Raw genomic sequence first — 26721 nt, 5'->3', positions numbered from 1 at the left:
TCATTTAACCCGAGCACTTGGGAAGTGGCATGATAGATATAGACGGTTTAGATCAGTTGGATGGCCCTGTGGATGATGGTATCGAGAACAGTAGGGTTCTGGAGAAAGACAAAGGGAAGGATTGATAGGATGTGATAGTTTTGGAAAATAAAAATAAAGTTATCAAGACTTGATTATTTATTGATTGCATGGTGGAATTGATGAGGAAAAGGAGAAACTGGGATGACTTGCCTTTTTTGGTCTCAGGGCGTTGTGTATTGCTTTGCTACCCAGATAAGAGACTGTTTACTCTGTTTCATTTCTTAGAAGGCCCCCTCAAGTCCTCTAGTACCTCCTACTATGCCTTCATAGTTATTTGGAAGTAAGTTGTTCAATTTCCAAATATTTGGGGTTTCTCAGAAATCTTTATGTTATCGATTTCTAGTCAAGCTCCCTTATCCTTTGTGTGCTTTCCATTTGTGGAGGTATTTTTTTTTCTTTTATTTTTTGGCCCCCCCCCTTTTTTTTTTTTGGCCCAAACTCTCTGGGAAATGTTTCTTTTGCACTTGAAGAGAATGTGTCTTCAGCTGTTGTTGGGTGGAGTTTCTATAAATGTCATCAGATCAAGTCGTTTGAAAATGCTGTTCAAGTCTCTTATAAATTTAATAACTTTCCTAACAATTTTCCAGCTACTTTGATTGTGGATTTGTCTATTTTTCCTTTTAGTTCTACATGCTTCTGATTGGTTGGCATAGCCAAGGGTGGTATAGCAGGAAGGATAGAACGTCTGCATGGGACAGGAGGAAACATTTTCTCTCTTTAAATTTACTTTAGATCGCAGAAGAAACCTTTTATCTCTTTAAATCTACTCTGGATAGCCGACGTAAGGAAATCACTACGTATCCCACCAGGCCTTGCGGAGCACAGGTCAAATGCAAATAAGGGAGTACAGGCATTCGGCCACGCTCCCTTCCCGGGTTGGCAAGGCAACTGAACCCAAGCCACCCAATCGGCGAGATGCTCACCTGCGGGGGCGGGGACCGAACAAGAACCAATGGGACGCGGGCCAGATGGTTTCACCGGCCTATGGTTTCTGAGATGGGGCGGGCTTTCGATGAAGGGCCGGCGGTGGGAAAGATGGCGGTGGCTCTGGGTCGCTCGGGGTGGTGGTGGTGTTGGGCGCGACGTTTGTCGGCTCCGAATGGGTCCAGGATGTTACTCTTTCTCCTTTTGTTGGGTTCTGGGCAGGGTCCACGGCAAGTCGGGGCGGGTCAGACGTTCGAGTACTTGAAACGGGAACACTCGTTGTCGAAGCCCTACCAGGGTGAGGCGCCCCGGGCGAGGTGGTCGTGTGCAGGGAGGGCTTCGGGACCTGAGCTTCTCGGTAGAGGCGGGCGGCGGTAGGCTTCGTGGCCCCAGGAAACTTCCGGTGGTGGGCGAGGGCCCACTGGGACTCCCGCCGTATTTAGGAGCCATAGGTCGGAAGGGTAGGGGTCAGCTTCCCAAGGCTCTCCCGCAACCTGTGCGCATTTAGCGCTGGAAGTTTCCAGTAGGTCCAAGCAAACAGGCTCTCGGTTGCCGCTAGCACTAGGCCTAGGACGAAGAGGGGCCCGGAGTTGGACAGGAAGAATATGGGAAGGGGAGAAGACTGAGAGTGGTAGCGATTGATTGGAGGGCCACTAGCAATGAGCCGGTCTCGGGATAGAGCTGTAGATGTTCTAGAAATAAAGCAGGAGGCAGAACTGGGGTAGAACTTGGTCCGATTGAAAAAAATGAAATTCTCTTGCCAGTTAAAACACCTGTCCTTCTCCCCTGCAGGAGCCGTATTGATGAAAGAGGCTGGTACCTTTGATTTGTTTAGTGGTCACAGGCCCCTAAGCACAGATTATCAAGCAGAGAATTTATATAGTTGGCTACAAAGAGGACCAAATCAGTGCACATGACTTAGCTAACGCAAGTCTGTGTTCCCACTGGAATGTGAGTAGGTGGACAGCAAACAAACAAAATTGAGTGCACCAGAGTTTACACGGCTGCTAAGGGTGATCATTTATTCACTTCGCAGATACATGAAGCGCTTCCTTTTTTCTGGTCTCTGCTACTGCTGGGGTTTATACAGACACACAGTTCTCACTCTCAAAGGGCTTCAAGTCTGAGGTACCAGTTTCAGGCTTGGATTATTTAAAGAAATGTGATTAAGCCTCAGAGACCTGAGAGTCAAGCTCTTTTTGGTTTAACTGGGGCATTTTTTTTCTTTCATGGTGCTAAAATTTATTCACATATTAAAAAGGAAGAATGGATCTGAATTCTGGTCATTGTAGCATGGATAAAGTGATAGCTATGATGTACTTTGGGATCTTTACATGAGGAGGGTTTTATGAAAGGAAGCTGTAAAGATGGTAAGGATTTAAGATTTATGAATTACAGGAGGTTGGAGATTGACATGAAAGGGGAAAAAAGATGACTCCAGTTTCCTGAGGGCCCGTGCTAGCTTTCTGAACAGGTTGATGTTAAAGGACATGAACCGATATACTTCCTCCTTGTAGGTGTGGGCACAGGCAGTTCCTCGCTGTGGAATCTGATGGGCAGCGCCATGGTGATGACCCAGTATATCCGCCTTACCCCAGATATGCAAAGTAAACAGGGTGCCCTGTGGAACCGGGTGGTAAGACTTTTTCTCCCTCCTGTATAGGTGACCCAAAAAGCTCAAGAAAGTTCACCAGGGACATATTGACTTAATTTTATTGTCTCTCCCCAGTGTTCAGTCTTATGTGGATATCAAGGGTTTTTATTTCAGAGGTTATGACCTTAATGAACTCAGATATTTAAAGAAAGGCTCTCTGTTGCCCTAATTATAAAAAAATAAGTCATTTTGATTCTGTTTTCTGAAATGTCTTTAATTTCTGATTGACCTGATCATATGACTTCTTGGAAGTTAATAACTCGTGTTAATTTACTTTGTAAAGTAGAAGACTGATCTTTTAAGTTTATTCCAGACTTCATCCCAGTATTCCCCCCACCTTGTTATTTCACTTTGCAGATTATAATTTTAAGTTTTATTTCCATGCGAAAGCCACTTTGAGCCTTTGGTCATTTTATTTATCCTTCTCTGGACCTTTTCTAGCTGCATCGTCTTCCCTGAGGTATGGTGGCAGGAAGCGAATGCAGCATTCCTGGTGCAGCTGCATTGTGATTTTGTACAAGTATAAGATGATGCTTCCTTTTCAGTTTCCAGGGCTCTTTCTAAATCTTTTACAACTACTTTTGGGAATGACCTTGACATCCTTGATGTTTTCTCTTGGGTTCTCATAAGCTAAGAACTTGCTTTCCCATGGTTTTTATCATTAGTTGTAGATGAGTGAACCTCAGAGAAGGGAACTATTCTTTTCCTCATTAACTTTATGTGCAGAGAATTCTGAAGGAGCAGAGGGAGAAGAGAAGTTTTTACATAAGCCATTGCACAAGCTGGCCCCTTAACCCAGACTGTAGTAGTGCCAAGCTCATTTGTGGACAGAGCACTGGGCCGTGTGTCCTGGTGGCAGAGGTGAAGGGTTCCCAGCGAGAAGATGTGGGTTTCAGATCTAGCTATATCACAGACCCACCGTGAGTGTCGGTAAGCAATTAACTTCTCTTAGTCTTAAGTTTCTCCATCTATTGGATGTGCTTCATAATAACTGTTCTATGTGCCTATGAGGGTGGTTGTGAGAATGAAATGAGACCATAGACATGAAGAAGCTTAGGTAGGAGCTTATTAAAATGGTTATAGAAACGTGTTGTTCTGTTCTACATCTGTTATGAGGTTCGTGGATGAAGGTCTCCGGGTTACTGAATGATATATGTACAGTGCTTGATGCTTTGCTGCCTTCTTGCTAGCTCTCTACATAACTCTTTTAGCAGTAATTCTAGTCCAGGTTCTAGTTTTCCTACCTTTTTCGGATACCCTGCTCCCTGTATGTTTTGATATCTGACTCACAAAAAGAGCCTTGGAGTTGTTTCTGAGTTACTTGGATAGGATGCATTGGTTTGAGCAGTGGTTCTCACATTTGGCTGTCCATGGGAACTGACTCCTGGATCCCACCCCCAGAGATATTGACTTAATGGGAATGGGTGAATCTAACACACAGCGAGGTGTCAGAGCTACTGCTAGACATGAGCTGAGCTGCAGACCACTGCGCCACACAGGCCAGGATAAGCAGCAGACACCTCTTAGTTCGGTGCGAGCCTCACTGGCCCTGCCTTCTTCCCAGGAGCACGACACCTACCCAGTGGCTACGAGCAGCTTCCTGCTGCTGAGTTCCACCCTTGCCCTGAAATCTAAATGTAACAGAAGAAAGATGAGAACCCAGAATGACAACATGGGGATTGAGTCTGTCCGGGTAGGGAGATTTCAGGGTTCGTTGGTAAATTCAGAAGATTCTGCACCCTTTCATTTGGATTGTGTACTCCTAATACTAATACTTTTGGGAGATTTCCCAGAATTAAACTGAAAACTGAAAATAATCTAACAGTATGTTGCCAAGAGCCAGAACAATCTATTTGGAGAGGCTTAGGCTGAGGCCCATGGTCTGTCCACTCCTCTTCCCTTTCTTCATAGCGATCTTTAACCAAGAGTATCCAAACCAAACACCCACTCTGGTTTCTACTTAGAAGCATTCACCTATTTAGAGTACTTAACCATCCACTTACCTCCTTCTCCATTTTCCCAAGGTTTGATACACAATTCAAAATAAGAAATGGGCCTGATTTGTACCCATGTCCCTAATGTTTCCCCATCAGAGGCTGTCTATAATGGTGGTGATGCTGGTGGTCTCACTAGTGTGTCTGTGCCCCTTGGCCATGAGCATGAGGTTTTGGCGACTGTAACTTACTCCCTCTCATGGGAACTCTGGCTCACCCCTCAGCTTGGCGTAGGACCAAGTCTAACTAATTAGAATTGTGTATAGCACCCGCTAATTATTCCCGGAAACTGTTGTATGACAACTTAGTTTTTCTTATTCATTTGCAATGAATGAGGTTTCAACCTTCCTTTAAAGCCAAGCTTTTTAGAATCTTTCTGTCAGAGAGGTGATCCTGAGCTGCAAGTGAGTTCATGCAGCCACCTATCCTCTCTATGGTGAGCCACTGGGCTGGATGTGGGATCACGGTAGCTTCACATGGCGTTCGCATGTCTTCTCCAGCTTTGAAGTACTGTCCTGTTTGCATTGGGAAACACTGAAGATAATTGGGAGGTTTATTCACTTTTCATATTAAATCCCATATACAGTGAAATGGCTCAATCTGTTTAGTTTTGTGACACAGATAATTAGCAAGTCTTAGATTTCAGTTTTAGCCCTTAGCCTCACATTTCCTACATTTATGTTTCCAAGTCTGTAGACCACTGATAAGGGCTTCACGTTTCATGCTTTTCGCTGACCTTGGTATCTTTTTCACTTTAGCCATGTTTCCTGAGAGACTGGGAGTTACAGGTGCACTTCAGAATCCACGGACAAGGGAAGAAGAATCTGCATGGGGATGGCTTGGCCATCTGGTATACCAAGGATCGGATGCAGCCAGGTATTGGAATCTTGGGTCGCTCTTGTGGAGTGTAAATGGCCTGGTTATTCACGTTTCCTCTTTTTGAGAAGGGTGCATTTCCACAACGACAGCAATGTTCCCTCTCCCTTGATGTCTGGATGAAGACTGGTCTGTTTAGTCTCTAGAATGGGGTCCGAGTCCTTGTAAACAGCTGACTTGACTCATCCTGGGGCCATTTCTTGCTTATTAGTTCCTTCTGACTTCCCTGTGAAGTCACCTGGCCTGTTGGCTGGGTGAAGGTGCGGGCTTTCCTGAACACTGACAGCTGGGTGAGTGACCCCTCTGGGGTGGCACCGGGACTGACCTTAGCACTCTTGGGAAGAGAAGAGGTGTCTGTTTCTCCCTCCTATGCAGGAGCCATTGCTCCAAACAGAGGGCCGACTCTGCCTGATGCGACCTGGTCTCTTTTGCAACAAGAAGTTGAACTTGGGAATTCATATCTCTCTCGGGGCATGGTCGTCACCAGGTGTTTGTGAAGCAGAGTTCTTTAGGGGCACCTTAGCAACCAGCTGGGACCAGGGAGCAGCTATAGTGCTAAACAGGGTTGAGCAGCCTTTTCTTTCCCACCTTCAGTAACAAACAATTGCAGATGCTTCCCGGTGTTTGTTACAGGCCAGGCACTTTGCTGGGTGCTTTTACTTGCTTTCTCGTCTTAACTGAGGCCTGGGAGTCATTTGAATTTCACCTTTTCTCCATCGTAGTGCTATAGTATTCCTTTATCAATTCTTGGCTTTATTTCATTGTTCATCATCTTTTCTCTCTCTCTAGGGCCTGTGTTTGGAAACATGGACAAATTTGTGGGGCTGGGAGTATTTGTAGACACCTATCCCAATGAAGAGAAACAGCAAGAGGTAATGGCAAGCGTCAGAGCTTAAGTCAGCTACATGGACGTCCCTGTCCTCTGCCTCAGAAATGCTGTTGAGGAGGGAGCAGAGGGAATAGGAAGTGAGGGGTTTGGTTCTACTTTCTTCATCTTTTGAACTTCACAAGTTAATGTCTTTGTCAGGGGTTTTTCTAGAGAGAAACGTTTGTAGTACACAATCTTTGGGGAATGGCTGTCTGAACGGGGGATTTCTCTCTAGCATTAACAGTGTTGTCTTGTGCACATTAGGTGGTTGCCAGAAGTGAACATGCTTAGCAGGTCAGTGGTTGTTGGTCAGCCTGTCCTAGAGCAAGCTGACTTATGTCACTTGGCCCCCTAACTTAGTGCATCACTGCTGCATTCCCCTGTAGCTTGCTCACTCTATCCGGCATTTTTTTCTTCTTCCTGTTCTCAGACCTGGACAGCAGTTCTGCTCTCCTGTAGGAAAGGCTGTTGGAGGAAATGGATGAAATCTCAGCATTTGCGAGGAGACTGGTATCTGGCTGTTGGCAGAAGCAACTTGCCTCTTATTGCAGACTCTATATGTTCTTTCATACTTTCTTAATTCTAGCTGCAGGTTGGTACTCTCTGCCCAGTGGCCCTGCCATCAGATGATGGGAAAATGATTGTGACAGGTTGTTGCTGGGTATCCTGTGGCTAAATAATATTCAGCAAGAAAGACCAGATTAGGGATGGAGGTAGGACTCACTTTATTTTTACCAGAAAAGTTTATGAAAATTTTCAAACTTATAAAAAAATTGGAGGAACACATCATTGTATGTGTAACACCCAGGTTTGTTTTTAACATTTCCCACAGAGTTCACCTTGGAGGAGATGCAAAATGAGACCTGAGTTGGAAGAAGGGCCCTTTGTCGTGGGTCAGTTCAGAATTGCTTCTTGGCCCTCTTCACTTCATTGTCCATCAGCCCCGTCTAGGTGCCAGGCCCTGGGTATCAGTGAGCCAGGCCACGTGGTCCTTGCACTCAGTAGCACTGATGCATGAGAATGCTGGTGGGCGAGCTGGCCAGTGCGATGGGAAAACATGGCAGCCACATCTAATCTGGGGTGAGACGGTGGTGGCAGCAGCTGTTAGGAAAGACTTCTTCTAGGAAGTGACATTGTCATTGAGGTTTGCAGAATAAGGAACCAGTGTTTTATACAGAGGGAAAAGCATGTGTTAAGGTGATAAAGTAAGAGAAGGGGCAATGAGTGTGAGATCAAAAAGGGGCATCAGAGAGGCATGAGGCTAGAGAGAGAGAGATATGGGCCAGCAGTCTTCCCGTGCTGCCCAATTCCAGAGGCATCATTCATTTTGTAATTCTGTTTTCCTTGGCACATTCACTGTCCATGGAGATGGAGCAGTGTCTTCTTGGGCGGTTGGTGGTTTGGCTGTTTAGGTCAGTACCGGCATAGTCTGCATGTGTGTGGTTTGTCTTCTCAGTGTGCACTGTGAGGCCAGATTCTGAAGGGTGGTGCTTCTGTTAGGGAGTCTGGACTGTATTCTAAGGGAATAAGTCCATTAAAGGAATTTAATAGGGGGCTTATCGTGATTACGTTTGCAGCTGAAGACATGGTGGTAGTTAAAAGTGCATCTAAACAAGAGGTCTGGTGTTCAGGGCATGACTAGAGTTTTAAACCTGGCCCTCTGTTTCTCCCAGAAATGAATGGTTCAGACTGTCTTGGCTTCCATTTCACCCTCAGATAGGAGCATTTCTAACATGAGAGAGCAGATCCGATGAGCTAATTTTGTAAGGAGAGTAGCTATTAAAAAAATTAGTTTCTAATTTTTAGCTCTTATGGTTCTCACTCTCAGCTGCACATTGGAATTACATGGTGAGCTTTTAAAGATATTACTGTCCAGATCCAACCTCAGAGAATCTGATTCTGTTAGTCTTAGGTGCAGTCTAGGCAACGTTTCTTTTTCAAAGATTTCCAGGTAAGTCACATGTACAGCCAGAATTGAGAACCCGTGGGCCAAAATCATTGTTGCCCTATTATTTTATTGATTAAACAATTCTTTAAATTAAAACAAAAAAATTTAAAAACCTAATAGTAGTATTTGTTTATAAGGTGGCTGTAAGCACTTCATAAATATTGTCTTCATCCTTATGAAATCTCCTTATAGCATTATTTTTTCCATTTTACCGATGAGTAAACAGAAGCTTAGAGAAGTACAGCGTCTTGTTCAAGGTAATAGCCGATGAAGGTGGAGCCAGATTTTGAACACAGGTTAACCTGATTCCAGAGGCTGTGCTTTTATTATAGTGCTCTATCACCTCCAATGCATTGTTTTCTTCTGCTGGGTGGATTTCCTTGAGAATGGAGACATTTATTATTCTCATATGATCTATGCAATGTCAGTCCTTAGAGCTACTCAGTGCATAGAGTGTGGAAAGTATACTTACTCCTTTCTACATCTCAACAACCTGGATCTATCTTAGAAACTAAGATCAGATGTATTTTGTTAGTGGTGTGGTTTATACTTTGATATGGTACGTAAAGGTGCTAGTCATTGTTTCAATTTTTTTGTGTGTATTATTTACTATCTTAACAACCTGTTTGGGTAGATATGATTACTACTCCTCCATTATGTGTAAGAAACCAAAATCCAGGAGAGTTAAAAAACTTGTCAGTGACTTTTGGTTTGACTCCAGAGATTGTTGTCTCATTATTTGGCTTTATTATTTTGAACACATAAAGAAAGGGTGACAAATAACAGTACTTTTTGAAAACTTGCAAATGTCATGTGTAGAAGATGTGCTGGATGACGAGGACAGGAGCCTGCAAGAGGGTGTAGAACATCAGTCAGACCCTCAAAGTACTGTGGTGGCAGCGTTTCTCTACTTTCTGGTTTTCTTGTCACCAAAGTGCATATGACCTTGTTACTCAACTCACTTCCTACCACATTTGCTCCTGAGGAAATACTGGGAGAATGCTAGCAACCAGTAATGCATCTGAGAAGGGGATTGGGGGTTCAGGGTGTGCATTGAGTTTAAGTTTGGCTCTGAAATCGTGACAGATTGTCCTAAGTCATATTACAGTTTAAGTGAGTGTGTCAAGAACTTTGGTATTTGGGAGTCTAGGGCACTTACTACCTGTGCCACAGTGAGGTAGCCAGATCATAAATTGTTCATAAAATGGTAGTTGAAGAAATAGAAAATTAGAAAGAAATAGAAAATCTGGATAAATCTATAACAAGTAAAGAGATGGAATTAGTAATTAAAAATGATTCACAAAGAAAAGCCCAGGCCCAAGTGGCTTTACTAGTAAATTTTACCAAATACAGGAAAATAGAATTACTACTAATTTTTCTCAATCCCTTACTAAAAATAAAAGGCAAGGACATAACCAACTCATTCTTCGAGGCCAGGATTATTCTGATACCAAAGCCAGAAAAGGACGTAACAAGAAAATGACAGACCAATATCTCTTATGAATATGGATGTAAAAATTATCAACAAGATACCAGCAAACCAAATCCAGCAACATATAAAAAGGATTATGCACCATTACCAAATATATTTATTCTAGGAATTTACATTTGGTTTAATATCTGAAAATTAAAATAATAGACTGTGTTACTAGAATAAAGGGCAAAAACCTTATGATCTCATTAATAGCTGTAGAAAAGGTATCTGAAAATTTGATATCTCTTTATGATAATAAAAACACTCGACACAATAGGACTAGATTGGGCCTTCTGCAGCCTGATCAAGGGCGTCTTTGGAAACCCCGCTGACATCACACTTGGTTATAAAACACTGGTTGCTCTACCCCTCAGATCAGACAAGGATCTCTCCTCACCACTTTTGTGCAGCATTTGTGCTGGCAGTTCTAGTTTGGGCCATTAGGCAAGAAAATAAAAAACGCCCAGACTGGAAAGGAAGAAGTAAAACTCTGGTTGATGTGATCTTGTGTATAGAAAATCCTAAAGAAGTTATAAACTATTGGAACTAATAAATGAATTCATCAAGGTTGCAGGATACAAGATCAACATACAAAAATCAGATGTATTTCTATGTGCTTTCATTGAACAATCAGAAAATTAAATAATTCCTACGACACTATTGTCAAAAAGAATAAAATACTTAGAAATAAATTTAACACAAAAACTCGATACTCTGAAAACTATGAAATACTGTTGAAAGAAATTAAAGACGCAAGTAAATGGGAAGACAATGCATGTCATGAATGAGAAAACTTAGTATTGTTAAAATGGTGATGCTCCCCGCATTGAGCTACAGATTTGATGCAATCTCTGTCTCTTGCAAGCCTAGCTGGCTTCCTTGTAGAAACTGATAAGCCCATCCTAAAATCAGTGAAAATTCAAGAGAACCAGAAAAGCCAAAATAATCTTTCTTGCCAAAGAAGAGCAAAATTGGAGATCTCATACATACTGATTCAAAACTTGCTACAGTGATCAAACTGGTGCTGGTGTGAAGTAGACATACAGGTCAGTAGGATAGGTTTCAAAGTCCTGAGATAAGCCCTCAGATTTCTGAGCAGTTGATTTTTGATAAGGGTGTCAAGACAATTTAATGAGGGGAAGAATCATCTTCTCACTAAATGGTGCTGGTACAACTGGATATCCACAGGCAGAATAATGGAGATGTCCCCAACCTCACACCATACACAAATTTTAACTCAAAATGGATCAAAGAACTAAGAATAAAGCTAAAACTGTAAAATTCTTAGAAGAAAACAGGATTAATTCTTCATGACCTTGGATTAGGCAATGGTTTCTTAGGTGTGACTCCAGAAACAAAAACCACAAAAGAAAAAAATAGAAGGCTTCATGAAAATGAAAACTTTTGTGCTTTGAGGGACACCATCAAGAAGGTGAAAAGACAACCAACAGAATGAGAGAAAATAAATGCAAATCATATATCTAGTAAGGGACTTTATATATTCTAGATATATAATAACTCAATAATAAAGACAGCTCAATTAAAAAATGGTCAAAGGATCCGAATAGATATAGCCGCAAAGAAAGCACACATATGGCCAATAAACATTTAAAGACCTCAACATCATTGACCATTAGGGACCTACACATCAAAACCATGATGAGATGCCAGTTCACACCCACTTTTGTGGCTAAAATGAGGAAGACAGGTGATGACAAGTGTTGGAGAGGATGCGGAGTAATTGGAACCTTCATACACTGCTGGTGGGAATGTAAAATGGAGTGGCTGTTTTGGAAAACGGGCAGTTCTTCAGATAATTAAATAGAATTTGCACGACCCAGCAATCCCACTCCCCAGTATACACCCAAGAGAAATGAAAACACACAGCTTTACATGAATGTTCAGGGTATTCATAATAGCTGGAAAATGGATGTAACTCACATGACTATCAACTGATGAGTAGCCAAACCAATGTCATGGATCCAGGCAATCGAATATCATTCAGCATTGATACGTGCTCCAATGTGGATGACCCTTGAAAACATGCTAAATGAGAGAGGAGAACTGTAGACGAGTTTGTCTTGTTCACAAGAAGCACTCATGTGGTGTCAGGCTGTGCTTTGACTATGAGGAGATGGGCCCTGGGACATCAGGGTTTGGTGTTTGGGCATGTCTCGTTTTGTTTATTAATTTTAGAGCACTATTTAGGTCCTCAAATGACATCATTTGGCTTTTCTAGTGGGGTCTCAACTAAGATAAGTGGAATTACAGTCACTTCCATAAATTTAAGAGAGCATATTAATGTTCACGTGTGTGAAGGCATTCCAGGCATCAGACGGCTGGAGGCACCCCCTTTATGTATTCTCCAGAGGAGGAGGTTTAAGCCTTGGGGACAGAGTCGCCAGTGTAGGTCAATAGTAATCTGGGGCCTTGTAATGCTACTCAATAATGCGGTAGTCTCACTGATCACACTCTGTAGGATGGGTTCCCGCGTAAAGCATTAGTTGGATGAAGGTTACTGTAGGACCAGAGACTTACAGACTTATCAGTCTGAAAAGTCTCTTTGTGGAAGTGGCAGTGAGTGCATTCCACCAGTTGTCTGAGGTGAGAATCAAATGGAGGTGTGAGAGAGGTGTTGTAGAAGAGGCATTTGCTAATTCTTATTTTTATATAAAAGCTTATTACAGGAAAATCAGAAAAGGCTAAAACAAAAGCAAAACTACAAACATCTTTTTAAAAGCAACATTGTGTCATATGAACATACTGTTTATTTTTAAATTTCTAATTTTGAAACTTTTTAGATATATAGAAAAATTGAGAGTGTGATAAATACTAGGTACAGATTCATCTTTTTTAAAATTTTGATATAATTTCAGACTTACAGGTAAGTCTTAAGAATACAGCAAATAATTCTGGGGTGCTCAGATTCCCCAAAATGTTTTACTACGTTTGCTTCATCCTTTTCCTTTCCTTTACTTCTCTGTGTGTGTCTGTCTATATTTCTCTGTGTTTCAGGGTCTATGCAGTTTAGAGACCCAGTTTTGTTTTAGGTTTTTGGTTTTGTACCGCCCAGCATGTACTAAGCACTTTTTAGTGATAGATGCAGAGAGCAGAGTAGCACAATGACGGAGCCAGGCCCCTGGGGCCAGACTGCCTGTTTCACTGCTTGCCACCTGTATTCTCTTAAGCATTCCCTTACTTGTGAAATTGGAGACTAATAACACAACCCCCTGCTTGTGGTAATTAAAGGAATGCATATGTACACATTACTGAGCACAGTGCCTGGCACAGAGCAAGCTCTCAGAAAATGCTGGCCGTTCTTACCGCTATATGACATTCATAAGGGATATTGTGCAGACATCTGGGCAGTAGCTGCTTTGCCACTGTTCCCTCCTCTCCCACCCTCCTTTTCTTCATATCCAGGTTCCAGAGAACAGACATGGCTGGCATACTCAGCTGCAGGATGGTTTAGTTGGCAAAACCACCCTAAAGCGTGGCTCCCAAATGCTCCCATGTTCACAAGCTCGTGTCACTTGGTGATAGGGTTTCACAGCTCTCAGAGTGGGAACAATGAGGTGACTTTTCATAAGTGCCAGGTGTTTTATTATGACATTATATAGTTCTTTTTTTTTTATGTTAAAGTGTTCTTTTAAAAAGTGATGTTTATAAAGATGGTTGTTCTGTCATTGTATTTTAATATATTTAGTAGATTAAAAACCCAAAAAAGACATTTTTGGAGATTTTACTGGTCCATCGCTGTTTGGCTTTGTGCTTACATGTGAGTACCTGTGAACACTGTTTCTGTCTAGAAGTTCATTGATTTTATTACAGATTGAATGAACACTTGTTGACTCCCCACTGAATGCCGGATACTGTACTCGATGCTTTGCATGTCTCATGTCATCTTCATCGTTCACTCTGTGAGCACATTACTCCTCCTGCTTCCACTGAGGAAACAGTCTGAGAGAGCTGCTGGGACCCATGCAGGGCTGTGCAGCTGCAAGTGGCGTGCCCGCAGTTAGAGTGTGTTCCCCTATCCCCCGGTCATGGGTGCATGTGCTACTGGCTTTGGCTGTGCAGGGTGGCAGTGCAGGCCCCATAAACCATGGGGCTCTTTTCAGTGGAGATTTGCCAAAGGTGCAGCCACCATGTAGGGAGAGAGGCTTTCCTTTAAGTGGCCTTGTAGGAGAAAAATGTAGAAACATTTTTCCACCCTATAGACAATGGCCATTTGCACAACAGGCTGGAGTTCCTAATTGTTGATGACTCTTAAATTAGGAATGTAACCACCGCCTATGCCTGAGTCAGTGACCCTATCTGCATATAGGCCGCCTTCCAAGGAGAGGAAATTGCTACTGTGTGAATTAGTGGCTACCCAAGAAACACCTCACGAACTGACTGGGCATAGAAAATAAGGTCCATTGAAAGACTTACTGCTGGAGTGAGGGGCAGAGCTGGACCAAGTTGCAAGGTGCTAAAGTTGACAGGCTCCAGCTCCACAGCTGTGGGGCTCAGCCTCTAGTGCAGTGTTTCTTAAATTTGGCTACACAACATAGGCATCTGTGGTGCTTTTGAGAAAGAACCCTCTGTCCTACTCTTGACCTCCTGTATGGGCCTGTGGCTGTGCTGCTGAAAGCTCCCCAGGTGACTCTGAGGCCAACTTTTCTGTGGCTGTTACTGGGTAACTGGGCACCCAGCAGCCTCAGGAAGAGCAAGGCCCTCAGGCTGAGGGTGGTTGTCCTGGGCATGCCCACGAACACTGCAGTTCAGCCTGTGGTCACAGGTGGTTGGGTGCTACGTGAAACCAGCCTTGAGGTCATCGGTCCTTGGAGCACAACACTCCTTCCTCTGCTAGTGTTCCTCAAAGAGAGGAGTTTCGTGTCAAGCCCATTTCTGTACAGTGTTTGATGCCATGCCCATGGAGCCCTTGCTCTAGATGTTAGAGAAGTGAAGGTCCATGGCAATTTGGTCACCTACTGACTCCTTCCTTCATGCCACCCTGTAGTCCTGTGTGTACGTAGTCCACTGGTGGCCCACTCTTCGCTCCTCTGTGGCTTCTGCCCACACTCACCCCAGCCTCCTCACCAGCTGAATTTTTCGTCCACAGACACGCTACCCCCAAGTTACCAGTGGGCCCTCTACCTACCTGGGTCTCAGCTCAGAGGCCATCTCATCAGTCCCTGTTGTAGTGCCTCTATTATTTTCATCAGAGCGTTTATCACTGTCTGAAATTTTATTTACTTATTTATTGTTTGTCTCTTCCACTGTGATGTCAGCTCCTTGAGAGCAAATGCCTGTCTTCTTTACCATCAAAGCCCAGCATCTGGAACAGTGCTTGGCCCGTCAGGGGCCCCTAAAGTGTTGGAGGGAGGATTGCTCTGGGCTCTACACCCTCGCCCCCTCCCCACAGGGCAGGGCTGACTTGAGCCTATGTATAGTATCTCTTGTTAGAACTGTAGCAATTTTCTGGAGCAAAGCTGAATATCCTTGAGCCTGATGATTTTTCTAAACCTTGTTACAACGCTCCTATGGAGCTTTTCCTTACCCATATGCAGGTTAGTGTGACAAGACCTATTAGGGTTAGTGTTAACTTCATAGCCTCTCAGATGGTGGGCTTTTTGTCTTCCTGGCAAAAACTATATCCTGAGGTCCTGGGCAGGAAAAGACATCTTGAATTTGGAAGAACTTAGCCCTGTTTGTCACTCCTGTCCCTTTGCTACAGAAATACTGCAGTCTAGGTACAGACAAACTCGATGTCTGCAGAATGTCCCCTGACTCTGAGTCATAAGTGGGGCCTGCTTGGATGGTGTGGCGCCTTGTGTTTTACGAAGCATCTGAAAGCTTCAAGGCATTAGAGCGATCTTCCTAGTGGGCCTCTTTGAGGGTCTGGTGACAGTTACACATCCTCTCCTCAGAAGATGTACAAGCATCTGTGCATATCGTTTGCCTATAAATTTGAGGGTTGTAAGGATTTGAATGCCCTCCATGGACCCTAAGATTCTGCATGGGGAATGAGGTCATTTTGCTCATCCACCATAGCTGGCGCTTAGCTCTCCCATGCTGTTTCTTTCTGACTTGGTCTCCTGTCTTCTATGCCCTTTCTTGTCTTATAATAACCTGCTGGACCCTCTCAGGCCCAGAAGAGGCGATATTCTCCAGGAGTCCAGGTACTCAGTTCTTGACACCCATGGCCATCCTTGACTCCCTGTGTGTCCATCTACCATTCATTACTGTTTAGAATCCATGTCTCAGAGGTCACCAGTCTCTGATTTCGAGTACATCTTCACCTTGCATGTTGATTGTTGAGGGTGGTGAGGAGCTCGCCGAGGAAGTGGTGTGTCTTGTGTCTCCCCACCTCTCCTCTGCACTGCCTAGCACTGGCCTGCTCTGGAGTGCTTATTAGGTCATTCATTACCTCTGAGGAGGAGTTCGCTCCTAAATGCTGTTGGATGGAAAAGGACTTTGAAGTAGGTGGAAAGTAGGTGGGATTTGGGAAACTTGCAGCGGGGGGACCTTGCTCCAAATATCACATTGGGAGAAGTTGTGTGGGGCTGAAGCTGAGTGGGCTGGAAGGTCTTTGCCTGAGAACAGCCATTGTAGCTGGAGAATAGCATCTGGCAGCCTAGCTCTGGCAGTGCCCTCTTGGGGTCCTAGTCTTTTAGCATTGTGTGCTTCGGGGTTTTAGGATTTGAAAGGAGCTATCCTGAATCGAAAGGTTTTCCTGATCAGACAAGTATTTTCAGAATGCCTGCTGTGTCCAAAGCACCCTAGGGGAAGGGATAATGCCAAGGTAGAAACATGCAGATGCATGGTGAGTGATTTTCTTCTTCAAGAAGTTGACATGGCAGCCGGGTAGATAGACACATATGCATAAAATGAAAGTCACTGGTCTCAAGCAGAATACCCATGCCCAGTAGGGACTCCTGGGAGGGTACATGCCAGATGCGAGTCTTGGGCCCTTTCACCCACCAGATCTGAGGCACAGAGGCTTCCTGAAGACAGGGGCAGAGTCAGTCACTTCCTGGGCCATATCCCTTGGGTGACCATCTGAGTATGGCTTCTCAGGGGCCACTTGGCAGTGAGTCTGCATAGTCATCTGGTCACTGTAGGGCTCAGCTTGTAGGTGCATGATCCCTGTCACCATTGGCACAGGCATGTCTGAAGGTGCTTCCTTTGCTTTCCCAGCGGGTGTTTCCCTACATCTCTGCCATGGTGAACAACGGCTCCCTCAGCTACGATCATGAGCGGGATGGGAGGCCAACAGAGCTGGGGGGCTGTACAGCTATTGTCCGCAACCTCCATTATGACACCTTCCTTGTGATCCGCTATGTCAAGAGGCATTTGACGGTGAGTCTCTGTTCTGGACCCGCTGGTGGTGTGAGCTGTCTGGCTCCTGCTCTCGTGGCCTGGCCCTGATGTCTCTCTTTTCTCTGTTCTAGATTATGATGGACATTGATGGCAAACACGAGTGGAGGGACTGCATCGAGGTGCCCGGGGTCCGCCTGCCCCGGGGCTACTACTTCGGCACCTCCTCCATCACCGGGGACCTCTCGGGTACCACATGTGCACACCTTACTTGCCTTGACTGAGGTCACGTCTCAGAAGCCAGGCCTCAGCTTCTCAGAGGGAGCCAGATGGGTGGGGCTTTGGGAGGCAGGTGCCCTGGGAGTGTTTATTGTCCTGCACCTCATACCCAGTCTCTTAACACCCTAGACTGAGGCTGTCCTCGGATAGTTGTCTTAGGTGATGATCGGTGCCAAGGGACAGCAGCGTTTGTCCCCTCACAGAGCTCACCCTCCAGTCTGGGTTTGGGGTCTGCACTCTCCCATCACTGATACTGCCATTCTGGTCAGGCTCCTCCTCCCCCTCCTGACATGTTTGGGACCCTTTCCCTTAAGCAGACTTCACCATGACGCTGCTACCCTCTCTCACTGACCCCCAGACACTTCTTTGTGTTCAGATTTCTGAATGGTTGTGTGTACAGATGCTCCTGCTTCCAGCTCTCCTGCTCTTGGCATGCTGCCTTGGCCCTGAGTCTCTGCCACGGTGTTAGCTGTCTCGTGAAAGTTACTTCTGTGTCTTTGCCATGTGTGGCACTCTGTTCTCAGCCCTGGCTCTGTACCCTCTGTCAGCTTGTCTGACCAGTCACTCCTAAGCTCTTGCCTGCCGTGATGGGTGTATGGCACTCACAAGTGCCTGCTACCTATGCTTTCCTATCTCCTTGGGGTTTTCTACCTCCTTGTCCTGATTTGTGTCTTCCTCTATGTGCTTGTTCTCTCCTGGGCTTTAGCTCCAATCATACATCGAGAAGGAGTAAAAAAATTAAAAAAAAAAATAGACTTTTGCATTTTTGGACCTAATTTATTATGAATAAAGCTAATGTGAAATAGAATTTTCTTGTGACAAAAAGGAGAGGCAAACACCTATCTGAAGTACGCAGCAGCCGCTCAGTTCCAGCTGTTATTGCCAAGAAAAAATGTGGTCTCAGTGAGGCCACGGCTTCCAGTTTTCAAGAGAATCCAGGAATCTGGATTTTTAAAATGAAATCTAATTTTTCAAATCCTGGCAACTGTTTTTTTTTTTGTTTTTTTTTTTTTTGAGGATGTGATTTCCATACTACAAAAGTACATAGCTTGAAGAGCTTTAACTGATATTTACACCTGTGTCATCACCGTCACAGCCAAGACACAGAATGTTTCCATCCCTGCAAAGTTCTCTGTGTCCCTTGGCTGTACCCGCCCTCCCCTGCCTCCACTCCCAGCTCCAGGTAGCATGCTTTCTGTCACTTAAAGATGTTAGTTTTGGTGGGTAGGTTCTGAATGCTGTGCAGGCAGGCTGAAGCTGGGAGACAGCTCTTCCTGGCAGAGGGACAAGTGGCACAGGTTTTAGATCTTTCCGATGTAATCTTGTAATGTGACCCAGTTGAAAGAGGTGTCCTTGTCTACTATGGTTTCTTTCTGAGCGTACAGGTTTCTGGGACCTGCTTTCAGTTAACTTCATGATGTACGTGTCAGTGAAAAGTTGTTTCTAGTTGTTAGCAATGGCCACAAAGAATAATCACTTCTTTGTTTATCCTAAGGCGTTCTTTGCTCTTGGCTTTAGTGGCGATGCCTAGGATAGTAAGTCTGTGATCTCTGCCTATAGCTGTCTCTATGCAGTACGAACTGCATCCTTCTCTTAAGATCGCTCCTTTTAGTACCTTCTTGCTGTTGCAGTGGATCGTTGAAAATGGCTGAGAAAGTTGGGCGCGTCTCAGCTGTCCCAGCCCTGGCACCTCTCATAGGCTTGGACAAGGGCTACTGCGTATTCGAGAATTGTTAGGAGGATGAGGATAATACATTGTGAGGGGTGTTCCCCTGGCCTTTTATGCTGTCCATGGTTTAAACTCAGTCCTGACAGTGAAAACATTTTTCTGATTGAAGGCAAATCTAGTTTTTTCCTATCTGCTAAAGATTCTAAGAGTCCAAATAGGTGTAGAAGCCATCCTCGTAATAGAAATGGTAAGAAGCCCAGTCCCTGAGGACCAATCGAGCAGCCATGAGCTCCCTGGTGCTCAGTTTTGTGGTCCCTGAAGACCAGTCTCCACTGAGAGCCAGGAAGATAACCCTAACTTCTGGATTCATAGAAAAGGGCTCAGGAGCCAACCGAACAGGCTCCCATGGAACCAAGACCAGTCGAGTTGAGCATCAAGATGTACAGCTTCAGTGTGGTGCAACACATCGAATGTGTCTGAATCAATGAGTTTATAATGACACTTTAAAGAAATAAAAATCAAGCCCCTAATTCCTTGATCCTTTTCTCATAGTTACTAGGGAGATTCAGGGGTCAATTTCAAGAAGCTACAAACCATTAGGCCCAGTCCAGAGGGGAAATGTGTCCGGTAGCTGTGCCCTGCTCACTGCTGTCACACAGCTGCTGGGAGGCCCACTCCTGTGTTGCCTGTGTGTGTTATCACCACTAAAGGGATTGCAGTGCTGCTAGCCTCACTGGGCTGGAAGGTTTTATGTAGTGTATGGGATTTCATTCTTGTGTTGTCTCTACATTTTTAAATTATACAGGTAATGCATGCTTGCTGATAAAAACTTTAAATACAGAATAATAGAGAATATTCCTCATTCCCTAGCCTTATTTTTAGATGGGAAAATAGAGAGGTTTCACTTATTTTTTTAAGGTCCCTGCCAGTTAGCTGTGCACTAGAAGCTGGAACCAAGATGCTCCAATCTGCGTCTGCAGGTCCTGAGTAGCCTTGTTCTCTCCCTAGACAACCATGACCTCGTCTCCCTGAAGCTGTTTGAGCTGACAGTGGAGAGGACCCCAGAAGAGGAGAAGCTTCATCGAGATGTCTTCCTGCCCTCGGTCGACAACATGAAGCTACCTGCAAGTGAGCACGGGGACCCTGGGGACAGCCCATGAAGGGGAGGGCCATGGTGCTGGATGGGGGCAGTCAGAGGTGACCTGCACCTACCCTTAGCAGGGCTTCTCCCTGTCCTGCCCCTGAGGAATACAGAGCACTAGTACCTGCTTGTCACTGGTCTCCTGGTTACAGATGAGCAAGATGAAGCTGCTCTATTTTAAATTGAGGCACCTGGAAAGGCTTAGAGCCTGGGGGTGGCTTGTGGGGCAGTCCTTCCCAATAGGGTGGGCTCCCTGGTGCTGACTTGCTTCTCTCTCACTTCCTCAGTGACAGCCCCACTGCCACCCCTGAGTGGCCTGGCCCTCTTCCTCATTGTCTTCTTCTCTCTGGTGTTTTCCGTATTTGCCATTGTCATCGGGATCATACTCTATAACAAGTGGCAGGAACAGAGCCGAAAGCGTTTCTACTGAGCCCTAAAGTGCCACTGCCACCTCTGTGGCTATCACCATGAGGTATGGGAGGAGCAGGTGCTGGCCTGAGCACACAGCCCAGCAGTCGACTTCAGTCTCCAGCAACTGGTCAGGGACTCTGTTCTGTCACTAGAGCTTTGAATGCAGGGACACGGTCGTCCATGGGCCCTCTGACTCTGGTTCAGGAAGCCCACCACCCCCAGAGCCATGCTGTGACGTGCCTTTCCCTGCAGTCCTCCCCTGGGAGCTTGAAGGGTGGAGATAGTATCTGCTGCTGTGATGCCAAGATCACAGAAAAGGACTCCAAAGCCCGGGCTGCCTTGGCATTGGACTCAGGATCCTCATGCTTCATGTTAAACCTTCCAAGATCTCCTCGTACCTTCTCACCGTCCATTTTCTTTTCTTTTTTTTTTTTTTTTTTTTTTTTTTTTTTGCTTTTTGTCTAAGCCTCTGTCCACCTGGCAGCATCCTTGGAATCTGGATAGAAACTTCTGCCCCACCCCCACCCCAGTGCAGCCTGAGCTGGAAGCCATTCAATGCCTCTCTTTTGGGGCTGGGGCTATAAAACAGACGCGTTTCACTAACCCCCATGATCTGGCCGGAGGGGAGGGCTTTCTGCTTTGGCTCGCTGCTCTGGCCTTTGTTGGTCAGCATGGCCCTTAGTTCTCTTGGTGTGTTTGCAGCCTTTCCAGGTAGGTCCTGTTAGGCCTTCAGTCACGTTTAGCTGGTAGTTGCTATGGAAGTGAGTAAGCTTGGAAGATTTCATGAATGCGGTGGGACTGATCCTGACAGTGACCAGCTCCAAGGTTTGGCACCAAAAGCAGCATTTACTGTATGATTTGACCATGTGGAGATATTCCTGTCTCATCCGGAGCCTGGTAGCTGCGTGTTTTGTGTCTGTCGTGATCTTTGGCCTCTGCTCTGCATGTTCAGAATGTAAGGAAGCTTTCTTCCTATAGCCTCGGCCAGTACCCCCAGGAGGAAGTCTGGCTTCTCTCCTAATGGATGAGAAAAAATTGCTGTGTTCATTGCAAATCTGAGCATGGTAGAGACCTGGTCATTTGTGCCTGGGAGTGTTCGTTGTCACTGAGCACCAGAGCCTGAGTGTCATCATCCTTCTAGGGTTGCCCTTATTCCACTGCCTTATTTGACAAGGGATCACGTGCTGCTCCCCTGTCTGCCCTGTGATGGAACTGACTCCAGAGGGTTGGAACTCTGAGCTCTCCAGCCATGCATTTCTGTAGCCTGAGGGAATTTGTAAAATGGCTGATGGAAACCAAACAAGAGCTTCTGACTTTGGTGTCCTTCCTTCTAAGTGTGGGTCTGGGGGAGGGTCCAGGGCATTTTTCTGAGCCCCAAGCCCCTCGGTCCTTGCCCCACATCCTGGGTTGGGAGACCCTCAGCTCAGCCTATGAGAGAGGGAGGGTCCCCTTGACTTGGTGTGGGTTTTCATTTCATCCTTTCCAGGTACTTAAAGAAGCTCCTGGCTGACTGCAGTGAGGTTGGGGTGGGGACCTCCTAACACCTCCCCAACAACATCAGCAGAGTTCCAGAGTGCCAGGGGACAAACTGAAGCTGGGGCTGGGGCTGGGCCTTGGCCTTAAAGCCAGGTAGAACTGAAAAGGCCAATGGCTGTTTTGTCTCTTTTGAGTTCAAGGGGAGATGGGATAGACCCTTGTGGTGGGACGGTTTTGGTGAGCTCCTGAGATGGGGGGCAGTGGTGCAGGAGGAAGGTCTCAGTGGAGGGAGGGGTGTGTGAGAGAGTTCAAACTTGTGGGTGTCGTGTGAGCCCAGCTCATGATGCTCTGGGGCTTTTTAAAGAGGTGGCGAGCCCTGAGATGCAGCTTCACCCAGCCCTGCTGTCTTAGAGAGGCATGTGGTGCTGGCGAGCTGTCTGACCCAGCTCCGTGTGTCCTGCCCTAACTCTTTTTGTTTTAGAAATAAATGTTTCCCTCCATGAATAAGGCCGAGTAGGTGTGTCCTAGAGGAGGGCTGTGCCAGTCTTCGACATGGCTCTTTTGTGCACACACACACCAAGGGTGAGACTGTGTCCTTGGTCCTCTGCTTACCCCATGGAGCCACTTCTCACAGTCACCCTTTCCCCGTTTCTCTCTGACTTCCGAGTCTGTTGGAGTGGAGGAAACGCTGAAGACTAGAGGTGGTGCCGGGAGGTGACATTGTTCCCTGTCCTTGTCTTATCTGAAAGGCTAGCATTTCAGCCTTTCATATTATCTTCTACCCCCAAATGACAAGGTGGCTCTCTTTCACAAAGTTTGTTTATTTCAGTGGAAGAGTACAACTTTGCCCTTCTTGGAAAAAGTAGTTTCTGAACAGAATGGCCAGAATATCCTAGTTCCTTGCTGTTCTAGAAGACAGAAACAGGAACTGGTGGGAGCTCCAGGGCAGGGCTGATGGTGGGCAGAGCAAAGCCAGGCAGACCCTAGCAAATTAGCCCCGTGGCGCTGGAAGTTCTGGAAAAATATCTCGTAGGTGATTTATGGGTCCCTGGAGGAGTTTTAGCTCATGATTTGTTGTTGTAGGCTCTATTGTAGGCTCTCGGTTCAGATGCTGGGTGACGAGGATGGAAGAGTTGCTATGGCTGGTGTTTCGTGAATTAATGATGTTGTTGGATATCATAATGGGTGAATTCAGCCGAAGTTTAGGTTTGATCCAGTCCATGGCCAAATAGTTCTAGGGAGAACAGGCAACAGTTAGCCTGAGGCCGCAACCGGGAGTCTCTCCAGAGTTAGTCAAAGATCAACTAGTGCCTTTGTCCCTGTCCCCACACTCACCGGAGCTGAATAGATGAAGTTGAACAGTATAAGCCCCATCATCAATATGATTGAGACGACTATGATTTTGTAGCGGTAGCGTTTCCAGAAAACACGGAAGATGTTTTTAATGGGTGATTGAAACCATGACTGCAAGGTGGTTGTGCGTCTGTCCGTGAGCAGAGTTGATGTCAGAGAGTGGAGGGCAGAGGGTACCTTCACGTCAAGTTATTCAGAGCAAAGAGCTTACTTCTAAAAAGCAGCTTTGGCCCTCCACCCTACCTTCACCCCCACCCATGGCTGCTCTCTCCTGCATGTGACTGCGTGTCAAGCTGGGTAGTAGGAAATCATCTCTCTGCTCCATTGTCTGCCCATTGGTCACGTCCCCTACATATTGCCAGGTCAGCAGCTCGGCCTTGTGAATGAGGGGAGGGGGGACAGGGGTTGGCACCTCTGCCCTGCAGGACCCTTACAATGGGGGGTGAAGTGTAGGGTACTGGTTGGGTTCTGACTGCCCGCGTCCTGCTGGCCGGATCAAAGCTTCCTTCTCTGTCAGAATCTCCAGTGTCATCTTCACTTTACCCTAGAAATACCATGAAGGAAAAGGGATGCAGTTAAGGCCCCCAGGTCTGTTAGAGCTGAGGGCTGGGCACACCAGTCCTGTGCAGTAGACACCTTCCGCAGCTCCTACCGACAAGCGCCATTTGCCATCCTCAAGGACCTGGCAAGGCCACCAGCCAGTTACAGTTCTTTTCTTGAAGAGGGAGAAGTGCTTGTGCCGAAGGAAGTAGGGCCACTTGGGCTCCGCATCCATCATCCTGGCAGAGCACAGCTTGGCATGACGGGCTGGGAAAGGCATGTCTGACAGATCCAGCTCCAGGACTCCTGAGCCCAGAGAAATGCTGTCACAAGAGGAGCTCCCTGTCCCGAGGTCACGGGCCCTGTACCGGGATCTCACCTAGGAAGTCATCAATGTTGAAGAAGTCATTGTCCCAGACCTGGATGATGAGCCGAGCCGGGAACTTCATCACCGTGGGATCCAGGCTCCATATGTAGTCCTGGGGGATGGCAGAGGAGTATGTTATTGCCAGTCTCCTTTGAGAGTCTCCTTGGCCACCTTAGGATCCCACTACCCAGCCTGATGGACTATCGGGGGAGAGGATTTGTGCCTGGGGCCTCCACTGTTCTGATGCAGCACACAGGTCTTTGAAACTGGAGGAGGAAGGGAAGCTGCCTTGCTCGCGGTTACCTTCTGGCTCAGGACGCATACTTGCTCCGCTGGCAGATAGTCCAAGGGGAAAATGAACCGCCAGTTGAAGCTTCCCTCTCCAGTCAGGGAGTTATAGTGGACATCTGTCTGCTGCATGTCCTTCTCCAGCCCGAATAGCCACCTGGGGCCAGAGTCCTCTCACATGGGGTCCATGTGCACTGTCCCCATTCCCAAGTTGGAGCCCTGTGGGAAGGGCTTCCCATCTGACGCCTGACGCAGTGGCAGTGGATAGGTGTCAGCCCAGGACAAGGAGGACCCTTAAGAAAGCAGAACTGGGGACTCTGGGAACTGCTGGAGTCCTTCCTGCTCGGCCTCACCCTTTGACATAGATGTCACTCATCATCTCGTTGCTTAAGGTGATGTTCTTCAGGTCTACCTGGGCAGTTTCCCAGATGATGCAGCGTAGCTCGTACCTGAAGCCAGGGCAGTCTTGGTGAGGGGAAGAGGCCTGGGGGAGGGGGGGGGTCACCTTCCAAGCCCTCCGTCATGCTGAACTGGGAGGCTTGAGAGGGAAGCCCCAGGGTTCCCAGCAGAGGAAAGCATGCAACGCCCAGTGCCAGGAACACTGGTGCCTGCACCTGGGAAGGCTGACCTGGCAAGCACACCTACACCTACCTTTTAGGCTTCCTGGGCATGATGTTGACAGGGGGGCCAGGAGGCCCCAGCTTCTTGGGGAAGATGTCCACCCACATTTGCACCTTTCCCTGGAGCAGAGATGGGTTAGCTGCTGGGGTTCGCTAGCCTCTGTCCTCACGTGCTGACCTGGGGAGCCCTATCCCAGGTTCTGAGGTCTGGAGGCCATGTTCCCAGCACTGAGGAGTAGGTGGAATGACTTCAGAGAGGAAGTCAGATCAGACTCCCCTTTTTCTTTTTCTTGGCTAGGAGAACAGTGCAGTCAAGTTGGTAGTGTATGATGGCTTCAAGGCTGATGGCCATGATGTTGGCATGTCACCTGTGACTCGGGTCTGAAGTATTAACACCATTTGGCAGGTGATGCTGGAAGCCTCTGGATGGCGCCCAAATGGAGTTGGGGTTTCAGTTATTAACCAGCTCTGTGGCCCTAAGTGAGTGTAAATTAGATAGCCTGGCCAGTTTGATATGGTGAATAACCACATCAGAAGGATATGAAGCTAAAGCACAGAGGTCTAAGAAAAGGATGAAATGGTGAGAAAAAAAGGAAAAGGGTGGAAATGCTATCATTGGAAGAAAGATAAACATATTCATTCAAAGTATATGACCTAATTTCTATTTTTTTGAAGTCGACGCCATTTGAGAAACCAGGTTTAATGAGAATGCTTAAAAAAAAAAATGCTCAGCAAAACTTTTTGTCTTGAATGTGCTATTAGCTTGAGAATGTGGAGAATGGGGTGAACTATTCTGTCAGCTGGGGGGGATGATAACGGGCCATGGGGTTTTTAGCCCTTCTCTTTAGGACTCCTTGCCACAAGGAAACACAACCTGTAACTGACAGCCAGACCACGGTTATGGTGTCTGCATGCCGACCCCCGGTGCTGCTGCCCCACCTCCCTCAGGAGACAGGTGGTGCTGGCATTGGCTGCTAGGTGCCTCAGCATATCCTGTAGCAGATGAATATCTGGCCTCAGTTCCCTGTGCACAACCTCTCCAGCTGACTCTCCTTCCTAAGTGGCACTGGAACTTCTTGCTTATTGACGTGAGAATGTGTGTGTCTTCTGCATGTGTGCATCTGAGTGCTTGGTCTTTTCTTCCCCTTGTCCAAGGCTCCATCCTGGGTAATGGGTTCCCCTGTCTCCCGATCCAGCTCCTGAGGTTACATACCTGGTCAATGCCTGGCTGGCTGTCACTGTACAGCGTGCGGGTCTCCACGTGCTCAGGGACCAGACCCTGGGTGTGCAGGAGGTGCAGAGCCAGGCGCTCCTTCTTAGGTCCCAAGTAACGAGCACTAGGGGGCTTGGGCTCTAGATTGGAGGGGGCAGAAGGAGGGGCTCCCGGATCATTAGCCTTCCCCTCTTCCAGGGAGCCCCCACCTTTGTGTGCCCAGCTAGGACAGTGGCCATG

General features: G+C 46.5%; 2 protein-coding genes and 1 long non-coding RNA gene across 7 annotated transcripts in view; 2 read left to right on the top strand and 1 right to left on the bottom strand.

Moving 5' to 3' along the window:
- The first annotated feature begins 1070 nt into the window (after positions 1–1070).
- On the top strand, positions 1071–22643 carry LMAN2L (lectin, mannose binding 2 like). 5 transcript variants are annotated; one of them, XM_036224401.1, is made up of 9 exons: positions 1087–1303; positions 2523–2641; positions 5412–5529; positions 6319–6401; positions 15954–15986; positions 17005–17166; positions 17259–17373; positions 20081–20200; positions 22111–22643. In XM_036224401.1, the coding sequence occupies exons 1-9, from the start codon at positions 1117–1119 to the stop codon at positions 22116–22118; spliced, it is 945 nt and encodes a 314-aa protein (XP_036080294.1). In that variant the 5' UTR covers positions 1087–1116; the 3' UTR covers positions 22119–22643. The 5 variants fall into 5 exon arrangements, with proteins under 5 accessions (XP_015998442.2, XP_036080294.1, XP_015998441.2 ...); XM_016142955.2 differs by having other exon boundaries at positions 20501–22643; XM_016142956.2 differs by lacking the exon at positions 15954–15986 and having other exon boundaries at positions 1071–1303; positions 20501–22643.
- Positions 6408–7394, top strand: LOC118605167. Its single transcript, XR_004951962.1, has 2 exons — positions 6408–7110; positions 7230–7394. It is a non-coding gene; the product is annotated as an uncharacterized LOC118605167 (long non-coding RNA).
- Positions 22644–23044: 401 nt separating the features above from the next.
- FER1L5 (fer-1 like family member 5) overlaps positions 23045–26721 on the bottom strand; it is a 42649-nt gene continuing 38972 nt past the window's right edge. The window contains exons 45-53 of the mRNA XM_036225056.1: positions 26482–26621; positions 25300–25388; positions 25002–25097; positions 24664–24805; positions 24373–24472; positions 24106–24299; positions 23888–23997; positions 23436–23583; positions 23045–23334 (exon numbers count right to left, since the gene is read on the bottom strand). Coding sequence (XP_036080949.1) covers positions 23092–23334; positions 23436–23583; positions 23888–23997; positions 24106–24299; positions 24373–24472; positions 24664–24805; positions 25002–25097; positions 25300–25388; positions 26482–26621 — 1262 coding nt within the window. The 3' untranslated portion in view covers positions 23045–23091. The remainder of the gene's footprint in view (positions 23335–23435; positions 23584–23887; positions 23998–24105; positions 24300–24372; positions 24473–24663; positions 24806–25001; positions 25098–25299; positions 25389–26481; positions 26622–26721) is intronic.

This window comes from Rousettus aegyptiacus, unplaced genomic scaffold (genome assembly GCF_014176215.1).
Source record: "Rousettus aegyptiacus isolate mRouAeg1 unplaced genomic scaffold, mRouAeg1.p scaffold_m13_p_7, whole genome shotgun sequence".
NCBI lineage: Eukaryota > Metazoa > Chordata > Mammalia > Chiroptera > Pteropodidae > Rousettus > Rousettus aegyptiacus.
Note: the sequence above shows the minus strand (reverse complement) of the source record. Positions and strands in the feature narration are given on the sequence as shown.